Source organism: Sylvia atricapilla, chromosome 9 (assembly GCF_009819655.1).
Source record: "Sylvia atricapilla isolate bSylAtr1 chromosome 9, bSylAtr1.pri, whole genome shotgun sequence".
Classification (NCBI taxonomy): domain Eukaryota; kingdom Metazoa; phylum Chordata; class Aves; order Passeriformes; family Sylviidae; genus Sylvia; species Sylvia atricapilla.
Window position 1 is genome coordinate 5,267,959 of NC_089148.1, and position 26,553 is coordinate 5,294,511.

A 26,553-nucleotide genomic window follows, 5' to 3' on the forward strand; every position below is an offset into this window, starting at 1 on the left:
AGCACTTCCCGAGCAAGGCTGGCGATGGTTTCTACTTCATATCATAAACACTGTTCAGCACTTGAACAAGGACTTGAATTAAGGGCTCCTGCATCTTAATCCTAATGTTTTTAATCCTCACTTCTGGAGAGATGAAGTTTACAGGAATAGAGGTGGTAGAGGAGAGCTCATAGTAGAGGAAGGATGAGGGGTACACCCCTCCAAGACTCACCTCATCAGGCCCAAGTGAGACCTGCTTTTTTCGTTCTAAATAAAACAGGTGCAGCAATCAAAATGAACTTTTGAGGGTCTGGATTCTGGATTTTAAAAATAAACCAGTAACACCCAAGTCATGGAGGAGAGGTTGAAGTAGTCCCATTAGATCTGCTTGCTGAGAGCCTGTCCCATGCCAGTTCTAGACTGAAAAGGTGATGTTTGGGTTATTCCAACACCTCTGGGTTCAGCCAACTTTCCAGGGAAAAACTCCAGGTCTCTCCAGGGTGGCAGCCGTGAACCTGCTCACCAAGGCTGCCAGTGAAGGGCTGGTGTGACTGCCCTGAGAGCCAGCAGCAATGCAGAAACGAGCCTCAGTGCAGCACAGCTTGACCAGAATATTTACATTTTATTAAATCTTTACAATCAGCAGTTATAATCAAGTACACAATTATGTACACGGATTATGTACATTTTAGCCCAGACTTTTACATCACAGTACATAGTTGCCCTTAGAAACATTGTGTAGACTTACCACCAGAGAGTTAAACCCAACAATAGTGTTACAGCACCTGGTATTAGGCATCTTCCATAAGAAAATATACGGCTGTAAATTGGTCTGGCTAAAAAAAAACCAACAACAACAAACCAAAAATCTTATAAAATCTGAACATACAGTTTTCATTCACAGAATGGTTTGTTTTTTATGTTCTGACTGACGCCTGTTGCATAAGATGTCCTGTTTTTCACCTCTCAACTCACACTCATTGGTGCCTACTCAGGGACACTGGCAGGAGGAAAAGAACCAGAGCTGGGCTCATTCTCAAACTTCATTAAAAATAATAAATGTAAACAATTAAGAAGATTCCTCTAAGATGAGAAAATAATTGACTGATCTGAATTACATGGCATGGAGTAAGTGCTAGTTGCAGCTGTGATTCCTGAATTTTTCAGTGTTCAATACCATACAAAGAAATGTACAATGCTATACACAAAGGGTGATTCCTGATTAATGATCTAGGAGCAGTATTCCAGATGCAGGGAGCAGACTTCCAAACATTTGGGAAGAAAACTCTCTCCCCTTTCCAAAAGGGTTTTACTTTTTGATGAATACATTCTTTTTAAGATGATAGTAACAGAAAACTGAATTCTTTCCAGAATGATATGAACAGGTTAAACTAAAGCCTCTGTCCTCATAAGGAAACACAAAGTGAAAATAACCTGAATAAAACTGTTCCCCCAATTTAATCCTCTTTCCCAAAAGGTCACCCTTGCCTGATTCAGTTCTGTAAACAAAGTTATGGCTCCTGTGATGGTTTCAAAGGTGAAGCAGAACTCAATGAAACAAAAAGCACTCCAAAAGGAAGGACGCAACAGTTATCTGAGGTAGGCCACCACCAAAATGCTGCCCCCTAAATCCCTGTGGAGTTCTGGGATCCCTGAAAGGTCATGCCTGCTGCTCTACTAACAGGGGGAGAAAGCAGTTACTGAAAATGAGCTGGTGATGGCAAGGAAAGTTAACCTTTTAATAAATTCTGACATCTACACCTAAATCTGCAAGTAAAAAAAAAAGAAAACCTTTAGCTGCTATATTGAGATAGTAATGACCAGAGGCTCTAGGATATAAAAATAACTCTATTTCCACTAAAAGAGCTACCAAGATGATGATGTCCATGTCAAAAAGCACGGGAACAAAGATGCTCCTTTTGTGGCACTGAGCACTGACAGATCAGCGGAATTCTCTGAGTGAAAACATTTGATCTGCACCTCATGGTTTGATCCTGCACTTGGCCATGTCCTTGTGCTCCCAGGGCTCCAAGGAACCAAGGACACTTACAAGGCTCCCGTGGTCAAATGCTTTCTATGAACTCACGTAGCAAAAACCCATCAATAAATCATTCCCAGCTGAAAACCCCCAGCTGCTTCAAGTCCAGACCTCCAGACAGTTAATTGTGCGAAGGGAATTGAAGAGCTAATTTCTTTCAAAGGACACTTACTCACTATTCCTCCTCAAATTCCCTCCCACCCTGGTGATTTAAAGTTCTGGATGATATTTAGATGGACTGCCATGCTCTCAAAAGGTGCCTGTGCATTCTGAGACTTTTGAAAGCAAGTGTGGCTGAGTACATGGATTCAACATTGCCTGGGATTGTTCTGCTCACTGTACAGAGTATAAATACAGAGTATGGCTGTGCTAATTAACAGTTGCATATTCAGCACGTGTAATTTCACCAGCTAAATCAAAGGTGCAGTCCAGAATGGGGCTTCCTGTTTATTTACTCCATTGCAATGATGAACATAAACCTGCATTTTTAGCCTGGTGCAGCATATAGGCAGTGTTCATTTAGTCTTTAATATAAAACCATTTTTTTTTAACCACAATTCACTAAAAGCAGTTTATATAAATCAAGTTAATTAGTTTTTGGCAGTTTCTTTGGACACAGTCAAAATGCCTCTATGTTATTTAAACTTCCCCATTTTAACTTAAATATAATGGGGATAACGAATTCAGACTCCCACTTACCTGTAACAAACTCCAGAGCCTGGAATAACACCCCTGGACTCTGAACTATGGACCCAACAGCCAGAATTGTTGCCCTTCCCCACTGGCCCTGGCCTCCCTGCCTGAAACACCACATACACCAGTTGTATATAAAAAGAACAATGAAGTCGAGCTGTTGGAAGTCAAACTTGGAGAAAAAGGTTTTGTTACAGCTGAGGGAGCTGTGTCCTTTCAGAGACCGTTTCAGATTTTGGGGCAGACTGGAGTTTTCCCACCTGGGGGGCCAGGGGAAACACCTGGGACTCAACACCTGCCTTGTCTGCTTCCCCTGAGCCTCCAGCAGGAGCTTCCACACCTTTTCCTGGTGGCCCCACCGATGGGCCCTGCTCACACTCTGCCTTTGGTTTGTACAACTCCTCCAGCTGGAAGCAGAGCAGGAAGGGAACTCCCAGTTCCCTGTGTGGTTCCTCGTGGTCAGGCGTGATGAGCAGCCCTGTGATATGTCAGACAAAGCCAGACTGCTTCCAGCTGTGCCAACACCTGGAAACAATTCCTCTGCTGCTGGAAGGAAGGCTTTCAGCTGGGGAGGGCTGGGTGCCCCCTCAAGAACCATTCCATGGCCTGTGAGCCCACCCTGCTCAGCTCCTGCTCAGCAGAGCCCCAGGAGGCCCCTGGGAGCCTGGAAGGCACGAGTCAGGCTCGTCCCTGCCTGGGGAACAGCACCAGCCAGGGGCCACACAAATGCTTTGATTGCACGTTCCCATTTTTAAACAGGAAAAATTAAAACATACAAAGAGCCTGTGCTGGAATTCTATGTGGTTTTCCAGGTGACACCTGGCTGCTCATCCCAATACTGAATATGTTTTCTTGGATATCAGGGCCTCACTTCTACCCAAAGAGGTCTCCATTTGTTTATTAACAAATAAGTTACTATTACAAGTCATAGCTCATCCTTTTCCATCATTTCAAATGCTTCTATATCTTCATTCCAGTCTGCTAATATGGATTCCATAGGCTGGACTTTACTATCCCAGTGAGCTTTAGAGTTGGCCTCTGTCTGGGTGTTTTGTTCCTGAGGCTGGCTGTCCCCTGCTGTACAAGCTGGCTCTGGAGCACTGGCCTCTGTGGGTCCAGGGGTGTGGGGATCTGGATCTGCCATAGAAACACTGGCACTGTCTGTGCTGGCAGGGGACAAAGGATCAGGGTCACCAACGGCAGAGCTTTCTCCTCCTCCTCCTCCTTCGGGCTCCTCACTGACTGCTCCAGCATCCTGAGATTCTGAAGGAGCTTCCTCAGAAGTTGGTTTGTGTGAATCATTTTCAGATGATTTCTGGTCCATATTCTCAATTTCCAAGTCTTTGAAAGGGAAGGAAAAAAAGGAAAAAAAAAAAAAAGTTAAAACAACTGCAGGAATGCAACGTTTTATTATGTATTCCAAAATCAAGGTCACTTCCCTTGGCCTTATTTCTTCAAGGAAGAGCAGACTTTCCAGTGATAGGAAAAATTAATGGTACTGAGGAATATATTTTATAGAGGGATAGGAGGGAAGCCTTTTAAACACATTTTACTGAGGGCAAACAATATATTGAGGCTCATTTTGGTTCCTCAAACTTCAAGAGTGACTTATGGGTCAGTGGCAGTTACCCTCCTTCAGCCTTAAGCAAACATCCATTGCGTGCACTGAACTTTAATGCTGGATTTCAAGGCACTCCCAGCTCCACCAGGATCCCACATCTGAGCACATGGAGTTGGACAGAAGTGCCCACGTTTATTGAACTGTGTATTTGAGAGAGCCAGGGCCTCCCCACTCAAAGCAAGTAACACACATCTCCCATGTCCCAGTTAGCTCCCAGCAAGTGCCCAATGGAGTCATGCAGATTCCTCTGGGTTTGATGCTCATGGCTATAAGCAGGACACTGATACTTCAGGATTTTTAGGGAATTTAACTGCACATGCCACTGTTGACATGGGATACTTACTGCTATCAATAATGTAGTTTGGAATCATTTTACCTTTAAAGATTGTTGCTGGGATTCCAAACGGAAGCACGAGGAGGGGGGAAGAAGCAGATATGGATTACAAACTCTCAAAGGCAGAGCTAACTTGTATTTAGCATTTTGTCAGAGCACTTAGCACAGTTATAAACAGGAGGGATTTGTAAGTTGGGAATAAACAAGAAAATATGGCATATCCCCTCTGCAAATAGGCTGATTTTCTAGAGATACTTGTTCTTACCTACAGTTCTTGAACACAGCAGTGCTACAAGGAAAGCTTACAAGAGGAAAACCTGGATTTTTCTGCTGCATTCAAACATTTCAACTGGGAGTGTATTAGCTTGCAATTTTCTTGCATTATACAAGAACACCCACAAAACATCTGAGGTCAGCAGCCTTATTTCTCATGTTAACCACTTCTCCTTAGATAAGCAAAATAGTTCTAGCACTTGTCTCTCCTTTTGGGTCCCAGGAATGTCACTGGGGACCTTGGTGAGGGAGAGATGTTCCCAATGTAGGGCACTGGAAACACGCTGTTCCTGATGCTACTTCAAAGCAGCTGATGACAAAAAGGGTTCAAAAGGAATGCAGAAGGCTGCATTTTCTCATAAGCCAAAGTGACATTTAGGAACAGCATTTCTGGATGTTACCTCATAGAATATGATCTATGTGGGTATCAATGATCTCTCTCAGATAATGGCTTGCTTAATAAAAAACTATTTTCAGTGTCAAACAGAAAACCACAGCACCTGTGGGCTACAGCACAAATCATTCCTGTCCATTTCCCAGTGTGCCATGGCACAGATGGGAGCTGGATTTACAGAATTCACCTCTAACCTTAAATCATTCCTGTCCATTTCCCAGTGTGCCATGGCACAGATGGGAGCTGGATTTACAGAATTCCCCTCTAACCTTACCTCTGTCTTTTGCTTTATCAGAAAGGAGCACCTCCACAGCCTCATACTCCCGGATGGCATCCAGGATGATGTTCCCTTCCTTGTTGAAGAGGAAGAGCATGGGAATGGTGATGTCATCTGTGTTCTTGCCATCCCCAGCCATTTGGAAGAGAGGGGCTGTGTCACTGCTGCTGCCCTCGTTGTCATCTAGGCAAAGCACACCAGAAGAAGGGCAAACTTCCCGTTAGATCAGCTGAACTTGGAGCAGCCTCCCCTGCCCAGTCACTTCACCCCCAACCTGGTGTTTTTGTTTCTATCCCGATTCTTCCTCAGCACTTAGTACTGACAGCACCCTGCAGTCCTTAAAGTAACACTTTTTGATCTGCAAAAGCCCTGACAATCCCCCATCCCAACCTGTGTCTGCACAGAACCAGACAAACCCCAAACATCTCTTCATCTTCTGAGAGCACAACCGCTGTGCTTCTCAGCTTAAAGCTTGTCAGCTCTCCCGTATCTTCAAATCTGTAAAATTAGGTTACATTTACACAAATTAAGGACTTGGAATTGTATTTACCAATGACAATGCCTCCTATTGCTCCAGCTTTCTGAATGTTTCGTGCCTTTTCAGCAAACATGCACTGGCCTCTCTGCATCAAGGCAATTTTTTCTTTCACTGCCTCAGGGTTAGTGATCTCTGAGCATCCATTATATGGCTTAATGGTTGCAACAAATCCTCTTGTCTGTTTGAAAAAAAAAAACAAAAAAAAAACAACAAAAAAAACCAACCAAAAATAAAGAGAGAATTAGAACACTATGGTCACGCTTGTGAAAGATTCCCAAGTATTTTTATTCCTTCAGCTACTCTAATGCATTTAGTATTGTCTTTTGTCAGTGCAGACAATGTGTGCCCTGGAACTGGAGTTCCAGAAGCAAAGAATGACTGAATAAAAACCTAATTCTCATAATCAGTGTGGCTTGTCTACACCTGGGAAGAGTTGTCTCTGGAAATTTTCCTCCTGTGAACTGCTAGTCTGGAACTCCTCTTTGGGGCTGCAATGTGGGTTCTCCTACTGCTTCCCACAGGGACCTCTGCCTCTGTGGTATTGCCCTCTTCCATCTACCCAGAGCCTTCTAGAGAAGCTTTGGTTAGAACAACTTGCTCTAACTCTAAAAAGCTTCTGCCAGCTCCTGGATGACATGGGAGGGAGACTTCCCCTAAATCACCATCTCCTTAGCTGTGCACTGCAGACTGGATAAGTTTGCTTTGCAACTCATGGTGTGCATGTGTTTAATCCTAAACCACGGCTGATGACTCAGGGGCAGAGCACAGATAAGCCACCCATCCCCACAAGTGTCACTGCTGTCATTGTCACCTCTGGGCCCTGCTGTTTTAACCACTGTAATTAACTGGAGGATCCACCCGGAGGATCAGCTGGATGCCCTCAAACAGCAGCACTACTGTAAACTGAGGCTTGTGCAACAGGGAAGGGAACAGACACACCCACATCTCACATACCCCTGCTTTGTGTTTGGACAAGTCCATCCCAAACTGTGCTGGCCCAGCAGTCAAGACCACCCTGCCAAAGAAGGGGTGGGAAACAATCTGCACAGCACGAGGAGGGAGCTGCTGCTCCTTCTGCTGCTGGCTGGAGAGTTCAATCATTTCCTGCATGAACCGTAGGCCATCCTCAGCATCTAGGGAACTTGCTGCCTGCAGAGAAAAGAATCAATAAACAATTTTAGCTTAAATGTTTGAGGAACTTGAGGGAAAAGAAACTGAAGCTCTGTTTGCCTGGACCGCTGCTACGAAGACTAACACACAGGGTGGATGCTCACTTCCACTCATGCATCCTTGCACAAAATGTTTAGCCCCTGCCCCACTCAGGAGACTGAAAACACACAAATATATAGACCTCATAAAGAGATGGAAGTATCTCACACTGAAAGCAGTATTTTCAGCCAAGATGCTGTTGGCTACATCACTTCAACGTGAGCAGCCTCTACCTAATTTAGTGGAAGACTAGTTAGAAGTGTTGCTGAGGCAAAATATTAACAAGCATCAGTCTGATAAATATAGCTACAATATTCAGCTCATGTGCCTCCTTCCACAGGCTGGCTGTCCCTCCTAAAGCTCCAGGTGTCAGGTATCATTGCTAGGAGAACTTTGCTGAGAGCTCTAAAAAAGAAAATCCTGCCAGGTCATCTTACTTGCACTGCGTGCTGCACTAATTGCACTCGTCCATCTTTCAGATGGATCAAACTGACTCCCATCTTCTTCAGGATCTCCAAGTGCTCAGGATTACTGGCCATGAAATCTCTGGCTCTCAACGGTGGTTTTGGTCCACTTCCCAAACTCTCTTCTCTGCCAAAAGACATCAGAGATCAAAGTTTTAAAAACCAGGTTATCCTTGAAACAGAACTCTAGTGTTATCCCTGTCATCACAAGATTGCAATTCTTGGTACACTGAGTGCAAGCTTCAGTGGAATGCAACTTCTCAATCAAGTTATCTTTTTTTTAAGGTTGTCTATATTATCAATAATTTTATAGTGCAAAACCTCCCCCCCAGTACTGATAACAAAACTGCCACATATTCTCTCTCATTTGCAAATGGTCTGCATTATTACAACACTGACCAAACCCAGTTTGCCCCATACAGTTGCAACTCAGTTTCATTCATGAAATACAAATATAGAAGACGTGGTCAGGAGGACAAACCAGCCTTAACACTGCCCTGAATTCTTCAAAACAGGTGCAGTTATGTGTGGTAGCAGAGTTTCCTTGCTACAAAGAAGACTTTCAGAATTCAGTCCAGGAGACTGCAGATATTTTACAGATCAGAAAGACACACTTCCTGCAATACCCCAAGTGGGAGCTGCAGCTGAGGTATGCAGCTCACTCAGCTCCTTTTGCTTTCAAAGACCTGCTGATTCCTAATTCCAGCTGGAAACAAACTAAGTCTTGGTGGGGATGCCAGAAAAATCCAAAGTGATTTTTCCTGCGACCATGAATCATTCCTTTGGCCCATCCCAAAAGGAGTGCCAGCTCCAGCACACCTCATGCTTCTCCTTCTCTGCAGAGCAGAGCCTGTCCCACTCAGTGCTATGCTAAGAACAAGAGAAGCCATGTCCATCTTACGCTCTGGAGAGGCCCCGGGGACAGCTCTTATCCACCACGTTCTTCAGAGGCTCACGGATGCTCTGGGCAAACATGGGGTCATTTGGGAAGAGGATCTGGGTGTTGGGACAGGTCCAGTCAAAGTTGCTGTCATCCAGCTCTGTGTACTCTGTGCTCTGAAATGAAAGATACCGAGTAAAAACAAATGCAGGTTATATTTTTACATAAAGAATATCAATAGATAAGTCTAACTTAAGTAATCTGTGTTCTGGGGACATGTGGCAGCTGAGTGCAATGGGGGGAGCCAGTGCACTGCAACCCCTTGGACAGACAAATATAACACCTATTCTAATTTGTAATTTACTAAATTTATATACAGCTTCTAGATTTATTTTTTTTCCCCAGAAACAGCTAATCCTCTGCTGGCACAGAAAAGCCTGCTCATGACAAAGCCAGTGCCCTGTATTTTATGTGCTGGACAAGTAAAGGGAGTAGTTTTGATTTCACCTGATATTGTCTCTATAGCAAGTGACCAGCTGCAGGCTTTAGGTCATTCTTACTAAAAATGGTACATCTTTTCATGTGAACAAAAGATTCTCCTCCTCAGGAGCCACAAAGACTTGCAAGTCTGGATGAGCAAGGATGAATCTCTATATAATTCAAACAATTTCTATTTTCAGGAAAGATGGCAGAGTGAACATCTGCACAAATTGCTGGTTTGTAACATGTGAAACCATGTGGAACACATCTGGTGGTTTGGAGCCACATTTAGCATGCCCTTAGCTTAGCAAATACCTGGTTACAGATAACTGGCATGCTCATTTTATAACCCATAAAAATTAATGTAGTATTTATCTACCTGAAAAGACTCACCCCTCCTGTTTGCAACATATTGGCCAATGAAAAATCAAGTATTCAAAGACTCCCTAAAACCCAAACCTAAAGGACTGTTACTAAGACATGACCTTCCATGTTTATGAGAGCAAATACAAACAGGATGTTGGGTTGATAGTACCAAGTATGTCTCTCACAGTTTGCTTCAACAGCACTGTATTTATGTTAAAAATCATTTACACATTCCATCTGTTCAGATAAAATTCCATAAAAGAGGAACACCCCGACATCCCAGCCTTTCAGCCACCAGACACCATTTTCAATGGGTTTTTCTTACTTGGATTATGCCCATTTGCAGCTTCGACTCAAAGAGCTTAAAAAACTGCATTTGAGTAATTTATTCTATCCTCTCTATTGGCCTTTCATTAACATTTGCAGTTCTCAGGAGAACAAACCAAGTTAGGCCAGCACTTAACACAGCACCAGCTGTGGGAACCCAGCTTGTCTTCAAATGTATTAAATTCCCATATTTGGAACAAACATAACAGAAAATGCTCCTTCCAACCTGCAGAAAACTTCTTGCTCAGTTCAGAAAACAGCCTCTGTTTCCAAAACTCAAAGAGGAAAGATAAATTCTGAGGGAAAGAACATTTCAGAGAGGGTGTAGGATTCCCACCCTGAAGGAACATTTAACACCAAACCCATGACCCACTAAAACATAACCAGCCTTCGACATTAAAATCAAATAACTAAAAATTTGTCACTGCTTAATGCTGAAGTCCATCCCACAGGATGATTTTCCAGAATTCACTGCTTGACACACAGTATAAGCCTTTTCCTCTGATCCAGGCATTATTGCAAAACTCTTAAAAATGTTAAAAACAGAGGCACAAATAAGGGAATTTGTGTCCTTGATGTCTCACACACCATTTTATCTTCTTCCTTTTTCTTACTGCCTTACAGATAAATTATGTCACCTTACTGGCCACAAAATTAAAAAGAAAAGTGAGGATTTATGATGCTTCCCGGCACAGCTGTATTACTCCAGGTTATTTGAAAAGGTTAAGTAATTGATAAACCCACAAGTGTTCTCATATTTATGCAATAGGTGCCTACTGTATAGACTAAAGTGATTAAACATCCCAAATCTGTCTGCAGCGGTATCTTGTCAAATTAACTCCCCAGGTATTTCAAAAAACCTCTCAAAAATTGTTTATGTGCTAAAACAAACAAGAAAAAACTTAGGTTTTAGAAAAAAATAAAAAATAAAAAAAAAAAATGGGGACAAAAATATCCTACTGTGTTATCTTCCAATTCACACAGAAGTGGGGATCAATGGTCTTTTTAAATCTTGCTAATAATTCCTTTCTTTTACCTCAAGGTTCAGCAGTGCAGGATCCAGTCAATATTCCTACTCTTGTGACTATTAATATGATGAAACTGTGCTTATTAAACAACGTGTTCAAACTGATGCACTTCCTCCAACTATGATCTTTCCTGATTTTATTTCCCTTTTCCCTTCAAAAAAAGGAAGTGTACCACAGAAGCTGATTTAGACTGGAGCTGTTACATACTGTATTTTTTTTCGAGATGGTTTGGTTTGTGGTGGAGAGCCAGAGTGGCAACAGATGAGCTTCTGTCGTGAAGATATAATCTTCAATGTCAAAAATCATGTCCTCCTTATCAGCAAACAGCAGGTACAGATATTTAAACATCTCGGCCAAGAAGAATGAGTCCATCCTGTGGAGAAAAAGGGGATGTCCTTTAGGGAGATCTCCTCATTTCTAGAACATCAGTAAATGAAATATTCCTAGTGCTGCATCTCTGAAGACTTCATAACTATTACTGCTGGACATAATTCCATTAGCATTCCTTCCACTTGGAAGGAGCTGCTGTGTTTGGAAGGAAATGATTCAGCACATTCAGTACAAGAGAGGATTATAGAAAAAACAACTAAACCTCCTGACAAACTTGCAGATTTGAAGTATATTTAGTCTCAACATCATTCATCTATTGCTCTCAGAAAAATGAAAGGTTATTAAACTAAAAATATTCCTATAGAGCACACTATAACCCTACTGAAACAGTTTACAGATTGTTTCAATGCACTTACAGTTCAATACAATTACAAACAGGTCATTTAAGACTTGGTTATCAGACCAAAGACAGACAACTCATCAAATATCAATTCAATTACATAGGGCAATTTGATTTTTTCTGTATTTTTATATTTTAAAGAATAATTGTGCAAACTTTACCTGTCTTCATGACTTCCTGTACGAACATCCTTCATTGCAGCAAACCCACAGGGAACTCTGGCATACTTGTTCAAGTTTTCAATGAGGGTTTTTCCTACTTCTAGGTAGTAAGGGTCTCCTGTAGCCTAAGAAACAAAACCAAAAAAAATTTATAACAATTACATCTTGTTTATATCCTAAATTGGATATAATTTAGGCTCCAGTGGCGAAGTTAAACTAGAGATGTGCTACTCAGTTCCGTCTTGAAATAAAACAATTAAAAAAATTATAGGTGCAAGAAAAAGTGCTCAAAGGTGAGAAGAATGAATGTGACAGTACCTTATACAAGAAGTAGGTGCTTTCAGCAAATTCAGGCCTCAGAGGATGCTGAGCCCAGTGAACTCTGAAGTCTGTTGTGAATGCCTGAGGATGAAAAAGAACAGGCAAAAATAAATGCAGGAATGCAAACCAAACACAGGTTTATTTGAATTCTGTGTTTCAATTCTATGTTTGAATTCTATGTTTGACTCTTATGTTAACTATATTAACTCTTATAACTATGTATAAGCAGCCTAGCTTTGATAAACACCATTTTTGCAAACATACCTACCACCTGACACCTCCAGTGCAGTCAAGTGTCACTGCACACTGACAGATGGTTAAGCAGCTGTTTCTAAATTAATACCACAGGCTAGAAGTCAGATACCTAAAAATTTCCTAGTCTATCTAGTCACTCTAAATGTGCATTGGGAAAAGCCACTTCTGTCATATATTTACTATTTCATACTAAGGTTTAAACTAAATCTTTGCTCAGGGGATGGCCTGTTGGCTTAAATACAACTACCTGACCTTTTAAAATTTCCTTCCTAAGTACAAAACACACAAAAAAAATACCCCAACCAAAAAACCCATAAAGAGCCAAATCACACCATTTTAAAAGCACTAAAAAAAAAATCATCCCACTGCTTAGCATTCTTTGCTCTCAGTAACCACACTAGGTGAATGTGATGTTAAAATGTTCTCTGACAGAAATAAGCTTACACTAGAGGAAAGTCAAAATTAAACCTGGACTCAGAAGCTTTCCAAAATAATCTGGGTCATCACAGATTAAAGACACAGTTCAGCAGGTAAACACGCTTTTCTGAGCACAATGGACTTGCTCAAAGACTTGCAGCATCTGCAGTTAAGTTTGTGTGCTGACTTTCAAAGACATTATACTGAATTTCAGAACATTCTCTAAGCTGTCAGACATGCAGAACTGCAAATCAGAATAAGAATGTTGTGGAAATGAGGCTTAGATTTTAATACCTGCTGAGTTTTCAAATGGGCATCTGTGACTGCTCAATTTGAGGTAAGAATCAGTTTACACAATCAAAAATACAAATTTTTGATATAGAAAAAAAAAAACCCACAAATTTTTGATTTACAAAATTTTTGATTTACAAAATTACTACTACCTTACCTCTGGAAGAAAGTTATGCTTTTTTATAACCTGATACAGCATCTCATGTGTTTCAATAGCAGGTCTAATATCACCCTTCAACACCTAAAATTAAAAATAAAAGCAACACTAGTTCACCAAGCACAGGAATACTATTCAAGGTTAAAAACACTCACAATGAGCTCATGTAAAGCTACAGAGTACATACATTGATAGGGATTAATAATTACAGTAAGTCACAGATACTCCTTCCAAGTTTTTTAAGCAAAATCAGGGAACTCATTATCATTACTGCCTATGTAGAAGAAGGATCTCTGACATTTACAGAGAACTGGGGTGAAAATGTGATTTAGTTTATCTTAAAGATGTCAATGGCACACAAACTAGAAAATCAGTTACTAGTAATAAAGCAGCTTAATTGGAGTATTTTCACAATATGAGTTTTCATGAGTATGATATTGTCATGAGTACTTTTTGTGAAGGAAGCAAATTGCATGAATATACTTTTCCTGATACTCAACAGAAAAGCAGATTAACTTAGCACATTAACATTTCATTGCATCATAACACTGAAATGACTGGAAGACCAAGTACAGAAATCCTGGAATCCCAGAATGGTTTGGGCTGGAAGGAACCTTAAAGCTCATCCAGTGCCACCTTCCACTTTTCCCAGGCTCCTCCAAGTCCTGATCAGCCTGGGCTTGGACACATCCAGGGATGTCCCCTCAGTATTTCTCAAAATCAAATTACTAAGCCTGGCTTGAAAATCATATATCCAACCCAGTTAATCATTTCCTTGTTATTAAAACCATCTTTACCTGGGTTTTATACCTTACCTGCAATCCAGGGAAGAAAGCAAGCAGAGAATCCATCCAGGTCCGAGCATTTAGCATTGGTTTATGAATGTGAACATCAAGGAGAAGAGGTGGCTGGCTGATGTATCTCATTATGGCATCATAGTGCTGCCAAACATCAGGAAAAGCAGGAGTTTTGTGTATCAATTAATTTCCCAAAAGAGATGGCTCACCAGACTGACACAGTGTTTGAATGGAAAAGCCAGTACTGCATTCCCAACCGTTACTACATTTGGCAGTGCCACTCATCTCTAGTTTTGCAAACTAAAACCAAGTGTAGTAAATACTGGAAAGCTCCAGAGTATTACACTTGCAAAACTTACCACATTTCCAAGGAATACACATGCACAAAAGTATATCCAGCAGCCATGTGATAAACCAGGAACTATCACAGTTAAGGCACACTTGTTTTGGCTGGATTTTAAAGCACACTCTAAAGAAAGCTGAAATTACTTTCTCTGAACGACAGAATTCCAAAGCATATGGATCTCAGGAGGAAAAGGAGGTTTAAAAACCCAAACAAAGCAGCTGGACCAAATGGCTTAGAAGAACTTTTAACTTACAAGGTCACTTGCCACATTGCTGACTTCCAATCCCAAACTTTGTTTTCAGAAGGTGCAATGCTGAGCACATGAGCCAAACTGACAGGAAACACTTAATAGATGTAGCTTAAGGAAAATGTAACACTGGAGGTACTGCCCCTTAGTGCCATGAAATCATTACACCTGAAGTGATACAACAGGCTTTAAATATGGAATTATTCCACTTCTAATTAAAAAAATCATGCTATATGATATAAAATCATTTTATTATCTAAGATGTTTTTAATGGCTATTGCTATTTTCAAAAGAAATAATGCTTTTATGAAAGAATCACGATGCTGACCAAGTTGCTCAGTAATTTATGAATTAAAAAGAAAAAAAATCAAAGTGTGGTTTTCAACTTGTATACTTTAATGTATCCTGGGCCTGAGGATCTGCAGTGCAAAGAAAGATCCACACTTGGATTTTTTTGTTGCTCCAGGACAGAATGAAATGTACAATGGGTTGGAAGAAAAGGCCCTTATGTTCTATTACAGAAAAATTTGCAGCATTGCACTCTCCCACATGGTCTGAAATACAGCTTCTTCAATACTGGAAATGTGGATAAAGGCCTAGAAGGTTCTGATTTTTACTGGATAGGGTTAAAATAACTGCTCAGGTGACAGCAAATCACCCAAGATTAACAAAAACCCTCACTAAAAAGAGCTGGCACTAAACACAGCAGAAGTCACAGAAATTCTGCTAAAGATCCCTTCTCAGTCTAACAGCTGACAACACAATTACTCTGAAATTTGTATTGCAGAAGGCACAAACCTGAGCAAGGTGTTAACTTACCGTGTTAAATCTTTCCAGGAAACTGTCATCTCCCAGCAAGACATAGGCTTTTAATAAATATTCATAGTATGAATCTATTCCTGCTCCAACTCCACTATCTAGAGAAAATAAAAAGGTGGGTTTACTATAAGGAGTGACATGGATATTTTCCACATTTTCCTACTTGGATTTTGAAGGCTCTTCCAGTGAAAGGAAAAGCCTTCTTTCACTGGAATTAAGGCACAGATGGAAGCAGAGACACAATACTGTGTGTCTATGCCAAAGGCTTTGCACTACCAGTGCACATAACAATATGGACAAACTTATAATAATATGGAGACACTTATTTCACAGGACATCACGTCTCCCATCCTATTTATATTTTCCCTATGTATTTATAGCAAAGTCTCTGAAAATTCACCCCCAAGGCATTTCCCTCTCGGTGTTAGAGAGGAACACTTTGCCATGAATAAAACCAGTTTCTCTACGAGAGGGGGCTTTGCTCTCTCAGAGCAGAGCCAGGCTTTGAGGCAGCAGGTTTTCCAGTGCCTGTGCCATTGATATGTTCCAGGAGTGCAGGTGAGCACACTGGGGGTGTGTGAGAGCTCCCTGCCCGTGGCCCAGGCCCCACCTTTGCGGACCCAGTCTCCAGTGTGGATGTTAATGGTGACCCCCACTAAGTTGCTGCTGCGCTGCCTCTTCTCCCAGATGAAATCCAGAGCCTTCCGGGCATATTCCTGCAACAACAGCAGGGAGTCAGGGAAACACAGACACCAATCTCTGGGAGCCTTTTGGATATTTCAATTAAGATGCTAGGATAAGAACAGGATGCTTCATGTCTAACAATTTCAGAATTCCTTTTAATCTTTAGAATATTTATCTTGTTTACTTCTGTATTACTCTTAACTACTTGCATCCAAAATTATTTCCTGTGATTTAAAAAAATATTTAAAAAAAAAAAAATCAAACCTTAGAAGAAAGCCCACAAACACTACAAATGTCAGCATATACAAATGTTTTTGTGTAGCACAGCTAAGATATCCAGTTCATGAACTGTTTTTCCAAAATTACAAAATGTAAATGGAATGCTGAAAACCTAAGAAAAACCAAAAAGTATCGTCGAAAGCAAACCTCAAATATAGATGTTCCTGTGAATCTACTTAAAGCTGCAAACTCAAGGATCAAGGTACCAGCACAAGCTGTACAGGTGTCAGTTTCTGTTCCTGTTCGTGCTTCTGGATGTCTTACTCCAAATTTTAAGTTAACCTAGAGAAAACCAGAGATTAATTATCTTTATTTTTCCTAGCTGAAAGAATTTACACTCCTATAATTGTATAGCAAGTATATCATCTATGCTCTTTCTAAAGACAAGAAAAAACAGATCCCTTTGGTTTTGCTCTGCCAACTTAGGAATGCACAAAGAGCTATCCACAAATACTCTAAATCCCAACCCTCCCAAACAAGAACCTGTTGCCTGGTTCACTAGACATTTGAATAAGAAAACATACTCTAAAAATCTAATCTGTGCAATTTTTTTTTTAGCAAGAAATCAGGCAGAACATCACAAATGCTCCTGGAAATTTAGTTTTGTAAATATCCCACTATTCCTGGCTCCTGAGAGTACCTGCAATTTATCAGCTTTCAATTTTCTGTCCACTTAATAAATTCAGAAATTATTCTGGAAACAGATATAAAATCAAAACAACAGAACTCTTGATTACAGCTGTAATCCTGCATTACAGAAACAGAACTTACTCTTGGATAAGGGAGACCACTAGTGGTGTTAAAAGCAGGTAAAAGCTTGTAGCCCAGTTCCTTTGCCATGTGCAGGAGTTCACCATTGTACCACTGCATATATTCACCTTTTTCTTTCAGCATAATTGCCACCGAGTGCCCACCTAGGAGACCTCTAAACACAAGAGAAATCATCCACATCTCAAAAGGTATGTTCATCTGAACAGCAAGGACAACTCTGTACAATTTAGATGACATGTACATAACTCTGGCCCTGGTTTTTAGACTCCAGACGCAATCCCCATTATAATCAAGGTTAGCTACCAGTATTTTGAAGCAATTCTTCTTGCTTATCATTGGAATCATTGATTGATCAATATTAGACAGGAATAGCAACCAAGACCTCCAAAATGGCAGATAATAATTTAAAATTTCCATGTTCTGATCCTGCATTGAGCCCCAGAAGTCCCTTCCAAGCTGAAACAATCCATGATCCCAAGTATCAAAATCTGGTAAATCAAGTATTGAACAGAGCCATTTGCAAGCCTGTTTCTCTGAAGCAAACCCACTGCTCCCTCAGCATGCACATGGGGTCCTTAATCAGCAAAGCTGATTTTTAATCACTACAGCAGTGAAATGGGGGCAGCTGGATCCAGCACTACTGCAGCAAGTCCTGCTTTGCCTTTTTAAACCTCTCTCAGGTTTAAATTGACAAAGGCCCAACTGTTTCAAATAGGTGGAACAGCATAGAAAGGTGTCTTAAAGACACTGACTAAAATCCACAGTTTTAGAAGTTTTGGAAACAAAAGTTACTCACCCAAGGACTCTTATGTTGGTTTCAAAGACTGATACAACTATGTCATTATCTAAATTAACATCCTTTATTACTTTTTTTACAGCCTCTTCAAACTCTTTGGTTTTATTTAACACCTGGAATACAACAGTGAGCAGGTGTTCAGTTCCAGTATAGCTAATGCAGTCACAGTGTATTTGTATACAGGATATTTCAGTGCACACACAGTTACACAAGAAATACACACATACAATGAAACCCAGAAATATATCAGTGGTTATTAAGAGTTGCCCACCACTAATTGATCCTCTTGCTTTAGACTATAAAGGAAAGCAAACTCTTTTGTTTTTAGAGGGTAAAAAAAAAAAAAAAAAAAAAAAAAAAGGCAGTATAAAAAGTATCAATGAAATGTTAAGGAACTGCTGTAGTTTTATTACATCCAACTCCAAACTCCATCCCCAAAGCACTTCAAAGTTCCCACAAGCAAAAGTCACTTCAAACAGAGCCAGAGATCAACGGTCATGAAAAAGAATTCTAAAAATAAGTCTGAGCATCAGAAGACAATCTCTTTGTTTTATCAAAGCTTATCAACAGATTAAACTTACCACAAGAGTGTCCAAGGTATCAATTAAGGTCAGTGAAAACCTATGAAAGAAAATTTAAAACAGATTTACTATAGATCTGTATGTGTAGGAATTAAGTGATTTTTAATATTAACTGATACCAGGGAAATTCTGTAAATTCTCACAGACCACCAGCTGCAAAAAATTAGTTGGACTCAACATGTTTAGTATCAAAATCTGTTTTTAAGTTTCTCCCCTTTGCTAGTGACCCGAATAGGAGTTGACAAAGAAGCTATGATTATAGATGTATTTATTTACTGCAAAGCTTTCTAACTTCTGGTAAGCAGATTTAATTTTTATTTCTTGTCTCCAATCAAATCTATTAAGAAACCCAAGATAGAAGTTTAAGTCTTTTTCCAGCCTCTGTTTCATTTGTTTGGTTTTTTTTAAAAGGAAAAAATGTTGAGATCAAAAGCCATCCCAAGCTAAATTTCTCCTACCAGAATCTGTTCCAACACTTCCAAGTGGTAGGCTTAAAATAAAGAACTACTTTATTTACTCTAAAATAAAGACCTATTTTAGCAGTGTCCAAGGCCAGGCTGGACAGGGCTAGTGGAAGGTTGGACAGCCCCATGGCAGGGGCTGGCACTGGATGGGCTTTAAGGTCCCTTCCAACCCAAACCAGGCTGGGATTCTGTGATTATGCCATGAAAAGAGAGCATCAAGTCAGCTCCTGAAACAGGACATCCTAACGAGGATCAGGGGTTTTCTCCAGGGCTGTTCCAGTGCATCCCAAGCTGAGGGGACCTTTCCCCATCCCAAGAATTATATCTATAATTGTATCTTAAATATGTCTCATTCCAACAACTGCTCCTATGCTAAGACACACTCACAACATAGAATAAATAGAATTCCCAGGACATGGTGTTAAAACTGAACACTTTGGAAGAGTTAAAACTGCTTACTGAAGAGCGCGCACCAAGGATTTCAGTAAGTGCCCGATGTCTGACACCTTGTAGGCAACATGTGACAACCACAATTCTAATTAATCGTTCTTCTATTATAATTCTCTTTAATTTGTAAAGCCATAAGGCCATTCTGTGAGTGCTGGTTTACAGGAGACAGAGATTAACTAACGACTATGGGCAGCTGCCTAACAAACCCACAACTTTTTCTGTACAACAGGAGGGAAATGATGCATTTCACATCTCTGTGGAAGGCTCCTGAGTTCCCCAGGGAAACAGAAGTGACCCAGCTGCCTCACCCTGTCATTTTGGGATTGCAAAGACTGGCAGAGAACACCACTGATGAGGCAGCTGGCAAGAAAAAGCATTAGATAAGGAATCTGCTACATAATAATGTAACTAATTATAAGGTACAGAATAACGCCTCTATACAGAGAAACACTACATACATAGAGTAACTTAGTGCATCTAAGGGACTGAAAGATATTTTTACTCAAATGCTAGTATGTTACTTTTAAAAAAGGTCATTTAAAAGAGTGCATGACCAGGATTAAAAATACATTTTCTTGACACTTTTCATCTGCTGTATCTTTGGATGCCTCCAAGGTAGCAGGATTATGTGGACATCTCTAAACTAAAGAACGTTTGTACATAACAAAACATAGCCAAAATAACATGTTCAATATCACAGAGACAATTAGAAGCAGTATTTAATAAAAGGGTTTCAGCTTTGATTTAACACTACTGTGCTTAGTGGCATTAAACAGTGATATTAAAAAAAATCAGCTATTTGTTATTAAAGAACTTGATCTATAAACTGCATGTATTCGAAGGTATCAATTACAAACACATTTAGAGTAGGTCAACTTTGCCTTTGATTATTTCATTTAACATGGAAAGAAAAAGTCCTTAAATCTACATTTTGCTAGCCAAAGGATTAGTATTTTGTACTATCAGCTCTCCTAAAAGAAAGGATAGAAAACATTTCCATGTCCAAAATAATGTTTTATACTTTGGCAAAGGCCTCAGGCTATCATACACATGATAAGCATTTGACTGCTTGTTTTCAGAAAACTTCCTACTTAAAAAAAAAGGCACTTTAAATATCACTTCTTAGGCTAGCATCATGGATGTTTATTGTTCTGTTCAGCTGATCATCAACCCTTACAATCTCCACTACTAATATATGTCAGCCCACACTTGAAAGGTTTTCCTATGGAAAATACTTGGACAATGGTTACAAAAATTATCTTTGGATCTCATTCACAGGTCAATTCTCTCCTTCTAATTCAGGTACAATTTCACATCAGTTAACTTCATAATAATAAAAATACTTTTTAAAAGTGTAAATTTCTGTCTGTTTCTGTCCATATCAACCGAACAAACAAATTTTATGGGCTGCCAATTGTACTTCTGTTCCTAGATGTTTACAGTGACCATTTCAGACACTAACTTTCCCAAGGCATCATCCACGTCCCCTCGACTCGGCTCCTGACCCCGCACTCGTCCACGACACGTTAAAGGCATGAGTTCATCAGCTGGATATGCATGCTCCTGTGGGGAACAAAACAGGAGACATCAGTCACAGAGCTCACAGCCACTCCTGGGAGCATGCCAAAGGAATCATTTCAGAAAAACTGCATGGCCATCACAGGAGGGATGGGACCTCTGAGTTCATCTTGTCCAAGCTGTCTGCCAGACAGCCGACCCAGACCTGCTGCCCAGTGCCATGTCCAGACAACTGAGCATCTCCAAGGAGGGAAGAGAGACTCCGTGGCCTCTCTGGGCACCCTGTGCCAGTACCTGGTCAACTCCACAGTGGAAAAGTGTTTCCTCATGTTCAGGGGAAACCTCCCGTGGTTCAGTTTGTGCCCATTTCCTCTGAGCACCACCGAGAAGAGCCTGGCTCTGTCTTCTTGACGGCCTCCCTTGTTAAATTCCCTGGAGCTTTTCCCTGAAGAGCCCCAGCTCCCTCAGCTTTTCTTTACAGGAAAGATGCTCCAGCCTTTCCATCCCCCTGATGGCCCTTCACTGGACTCTGCACAACGAACTCACCTGGCTGAGGGTGACAGTCAGGGACAGGTAAAAGAACTCAGAAGTTCAAACAAAAAACTGGTGAATTACCACACAAGACATAAAAGATAACATTCACCAAAAAAACCACCCTAACAAGACTGAGCCTTTTACAAATATAACTGACACTAATATAAAAATGTTACACTGACATCAATGACAATATATATATACTGTCAATCAATGACAAGTCTTACATATATCTAACTCCAACAAACACAAAATTGTCTCCTTTAGAAGCTCAACACAAGTGGTTTGGGATGGAGCTTCTCTCTTGATTTCAGCAGGAAACCAGCTGCTGTACTGAGGTCCCCAGTTTGACTGTTAGTAGGGAACTAACACGTGGCAGGATAAAAAACTTCAATTGCTGCACTGAAACTGCAAATAAACACATTCGAAATCTTTCCAAATATATGGTACAAAAATAATCTGTATTCAAGCATGAAATAAAAATAAAAAAGGAACATTCCTCTATAAATAAACAGCCCTTAGAACAACTTCTTTTGAAACTGATGGTTTGCTTCCCTGTATACCACCCTCCTGACTGTTTTGGTCTTTGCTCGACTCTTTGTTCTCCTCAAGTTTAACTACAAAAGGCAGAAACTAGATCACTTTAATACAGCTCAGATATTTCTAAATATCTCTGCAAAGTATTCAGAAAAACAGATTAAAGTAGTACACAACAAAAGCAATGTCAAAACTGAGATCTCCGGCTTAAATTTTGGATAAGAGAAGTGATAAAAAAATCTGGAAAAATAAACTTTTAGCTTTACAAATAAAGAACTAGAAGCATTTTGAAAAAAAAAAAGTTCACTTATTCTCTGCCTGTAGCAGAGAATAAGCAGCTATTGGATTGAGTTATTTCCCAACTTGTTACTGGCCTCAAGTGACTGACATTTTCACATGTTCTGACAGCCAAGAAGAAAAATATTCCCATTATTACAAATATTGCTGAAGGACTGAAAAAAACAGCAGCTTTTTCTCAAAGCTTCTGTTAACAACTAAAAAAAGAAAAAGGAAAAAAAAAACAGGCAAGGGAGTTTCCCTTCCAATCAAACATGAATTTTCGGTCTTCTAAATACAGAGGTCTAAAATACGTATTAATAGAAACAGAAAATCAAAACTTTTCAGCTGGCTGTTTCAAAAACACCTGCAAAAATACTTCATTCTCCTGCTGCCAGAATCAAGTCTGATACCCTAATCTTTTCTTCAACTTTAGACAAACAAGTCACTTTTCTCTGTTTGTTTAGTGTTTCAGCATACGTGGCAAATAAATATCCTTTTGGCTTCAAAGTTTCCAGGATAGCTGAAGTTATTTCTCTCCTTCAAACATAATTTTCTTGCTTCAGATGTGGCAAGACCCCTACCAGTTGCCAATTTATCACACAATGAACAGCTGAAGCATACATCCTTGTAATATTTTATCCAGTTTTGCTAAATACTTATATTTTCCATTGAGGAAACCCAAGCCAAGTGTTTTTCATGGAACCAGACTACAAAAATGATGACCAAAAACCCTGACGTTGAACTGCTAAAGGTTTCAAAACTACAGAGCTTAAGTTAAAAGGAGAAACTGCACCCCTTTGAAAATCCTCTTGCTCGGCTTTCTGTCCACTCTATAGTCCTGTATCTCTTCCATGCTGTACAAAGTTTTAACTCTTGAGATTTTAGGCTTGAATTATATATTAAAGTTGAAACCATAAGACAGAACCTGGGACATGTGGCAAGATGCTGCCAGAAGACAGCAGTTTGTGCTGCAGGAACTGATGCAACTCGAGAGTGGTTTCTGCAACAGCCACAAAGAATATGCAAGAACATCCCTATAAAGCCAGTAAGAATTAATCTTTTCTATTTATCTTAATCACATCTACACTTTCTCCTCAGAAGTGTATTAATTACAGAATATTTGAAAGTAATTATTACTTGAGAAGTTCCAATCCAAGTAACTATTTACTCTTAAGCTTTTCTAAACTGAGCCAGAGCAGAGTGTGTGGAATGGCTCAGAGATCCAGAACAGGGGCACAGGAATCACAAGTCAGAGCAAAAGAAACCACAGCCAGCATGGCCTGTGCTCATATGACAGTCACATCCTGGGCACAGCCTAGAAATGGCACCAGATCCCCCTTCTCTCCTGCAGTTTGTGGAAGAACACCCAAACTGCATCTGCCATGGCTTACCACTGAAGAGATATTAAATGTCATTTCTACCTACCAAATATGTAAGATCAATTTGTGATCTTACAAATCCAGAATCTGATGCCTATAGACAGCTCTTCTCGAGCTTCCTTTTCCTGGAATTTCAAACCAAATACTTGATAGCCTGACATGAGATAAACTGGTTTGGGAAAGATCAGGCACAGATTAGGAGAGTTACCACAAGCAATTCTTAGTTAACACTCTAAAAGCCATCATAACCCTCCTGAAAGTAATATTTGTAAAAGTCTTTTTAAAGGCTCTGCAGGTGCTCTTGTTTATTTTAGCTCTGTTTTCACCCCTCCTTCCCAGATATTTCTATAGAATGTCATGTACTGTAGGTTGCTTTCTCCCCCAGGTCAGCAACAACTCCTCTGAAAAACATCAAACAAGTATTGGACTTACCATATAATTGCTATATGCATGATCAAACATTTCAAGCACTTGATTTCTAAAAAAGAAAAAAAGAAAAAGCATTAGTGGTCTGTCTGCTAATGGCCTTTAATACACCATCTTACATGTATGACACTTTAAAATCTCAATTTCAGGCACAGGTCCTCTACTAACATACTCTACTCAAATAAGTGAAACACAGAATAATAATTTTTTCTTGATTCAGCTACCCTTGTCCACCCCAGAAAGGAAAGACTCTTTTCTTCACCTAACATGAAATTATTTGGGGATCTCCCTGCAAACAAGCACTAAAAAAACCCCTGACATTTCTTTCATCTGTTTGAAAGGACAGAAATGCTTCTACATATAAAAACTCCCCCCTAAAATACTGGTTTCTTTAGATACAGCACTACTTCTGAACATTCCTAACTGTTTCACTAAGGAGCCCTGCAAGGAAAAAAAGGATGCTAATTTCTACCATCAACATAATTCACAATCTCTGCTGATAAGACCAAACATAAAAGAGCCAAGAACACCACAATTATATTGTAAATATCCCATTTAGTTCAATGACTTGGAAATCCAAGTAGTAGTTTTAACTCATCAAGTGCATTAAGGCATCAAAAGAGCAGAGGATGGTGCTTTTCCCAGGTGCCTCCCAGGCTGCAGCAGGCAAAATCCCAGATAAATAGACAAAGCTCCTGGGTGATGCAGCGCACAGAAAATTGTTTAAAACTTACATCTACAGAAAACCACAAACCATGGCAGGACGTGGCCTGCACATGCCTGGGGCATCAGATGGGATTTTAAGTGCGAGGCAAAAATTTTAAAACAAATTGGGGAATGAAATTTCAACTCCTTGTGCAGCCTCATGATGAGAGCATATAAAAGACTGCACACACAAATTATGCTGAGAACCCAAGATGGAAAACCCCAGTAACTGTAAACACTGGAGTTAAATATCAACCTATACCCGACAGCTGAACTTGATGATCTTGAAGGCCTCTTCCAGCCTTAACAACTGTGAGAGTATCCACAGTTTCTTCCGCAGACATTTTGCATTATTTTCTCTACAACTGACCACTGGCTGAGAAGAGGACGATGAAACTGCCCCAGTAACATATGAAGACAAAATACACTTGATTGCGAATCTGTTTAAAAAAAAAACAATCCTACTCCATGCAGGAAAGTGTATTTCCACATACGTTGTAATATTTACCCTTCAACTAAAAACTAAAAAGAATCAGCCTCTTACATGGACATGCACGGGGGACCGAAGCAGTTTAGGTTACATACAGGAACTAGGCAAACACACGTAAACATTTACCTTTTTTATGACTCTCCCAGAGGCAGGGCCGTAATTAAAGCGAGTGGGGATTTAGACTTACCTTTGATCACTTTCACCCCTAGCTGCACGCAAGCCCCGGCTGAAACCTCCAAGGCGAGCCCCGAGCGAGTTACAGGCTCACACAGCGCACGGCTCGACCCCACACCGCACAAGGCGCCGCGTGTCCCCAAGGGCCGGTGACCCGGCCCAGAACACCCGCCAGGCTCCGGCACACGGGGCGCCCACACGGCCGGCCACCGTTGTCCCCTGCGGTGTTCGGGGGGACCGGGGACGCGGTCCCCGAGCTCTGCACCGGCAGCCGCCCAGCCCACCGCAGCCCCGGGGCAGCGCACAGCCCCTGCCCGGCACGGCGGGGCCCGGCCCGCCGTCCTTCCCGGCCTCCCTCCGGCCGTGCCCGCGCTCACCCCAGCCGCCGCTTCTCCTCCCTGCTCATGGCCCCGGCGCCCGGGGCGGCCGCCAGCACGGAGGAGGCGGAGAGCAGGCCGAGGGCCAGGAGCCTCCAGGGCCTCCTCCAGCGGGGCCCCCGCTCCCCGGCGCGGCAGCCCGGAGCTCCGCTGAGGGCCATGGCGGCCGGCCGGGTGCCCGCTAGTCCCGCTGCGGGCCCATGGCCGTTCCCGCGGCTCCCGGGGCAGGAAGGGCCCGGCACGGCCCCTCCGCGCGCGCCCGCGGGGGCGTAGCCAAGGAAACGGCCTCGCGCCGCCGCCGCTTCCGGCACCGCCCACCCAGCGCGCGCCGCCGCGCCAATGGGGGAGCGCGGCGCCGCGGTCACGTGCGCCGGCAGGGAACGCGTAACGAAAGGGTCGACGTGGACAAAGGGGAGGAACTACAGCTCCCGGCGTGCCCCGCGCCCCGCCCCGCCCTCCGCGCTCCCTCGGGCGCTGCCCCGAGCGGCCCCGAGCGCCGGGTGCGCCGGGAAATCCTGGAGTGACTCGGGGCGGAACGGGCCGCACAGATAACTCAGCATGGGCAGGGACGGGATTAGTGCCCCGTCCAGCCTGGCCTTGCACACTCCCATGCATGGGGCAGCCACGGCTTTTCTGGGCACCCTGTGACAAGGCCTCACCACCCTCA

The 26,553-nt window shown here is 41.6% G+C and overlaps 1 protein-coding gene across 3 annotated transcripts; it reads right to left on the reverse strand.

The window, feature by feature from the left end:
* Nucleotides 1–581: 581 nt before the first annotated feature.
* EDEM3 (ER degradation enhancing alpha-mannosidase like protein 3) lies at nt 582–26,167 on the reverse strand. 3 transcript variants are annotated; one of them, XM_066324667.1, is made up of 21 exons: nt 25,887–26,167; nt 24,147–24,192; nt 20,930–21,030; nt 18,554–18,593; nt 17,973–18,085; nt 17,177–17,330; nt 16,553–16,687; nt 16,053–16,158; nt 15,443–15,540; nt 14,049–14,174; nt 13,234–13,317; nt 12,111–12,194; nt 11,793–11,917; nt 11,109–11,274; nt 8,722–8,876; nt 7,794–7,947; nt 7,102–7,296; nt 6,160–6,325; nt 5,607–5,792; nt 4,675–4,722; nt 582–4,051 (listed from the first exon to the last, which is right to left on the reverse strand). In XM_066324667.1, exons 1-21 carry the CDS (start codon nt 26,045–26,047, stop codon nt 3,636–3,638), a joined length of 2,859 nt encoding a protein of 952 aa, XP_066180764.1. In that variant the 5' UTR covers nt 26,048–26,167; the 3' UTR covers nt 582–3,635. The 3 variants fall into 3 exon arrangements, with proteins under 3 accessions (XP_066180764.1, XP_066180765.1, XP_066180766.1); XM_066324668.1 differs by lacking the exon at nt 4,675–4,722 and having other exon boundaries at nt 25,887–26,166; XM_066324669.1 differs by lacking the exons at nt 17,973–18,085; nt 24,147–24,192; nt 25,887–26,167 and having other exon boundaries at nt 20,930–21,007.
* Between the last annotated feature and the right edge of the window lie 386 nt (nt 26,168–26,553).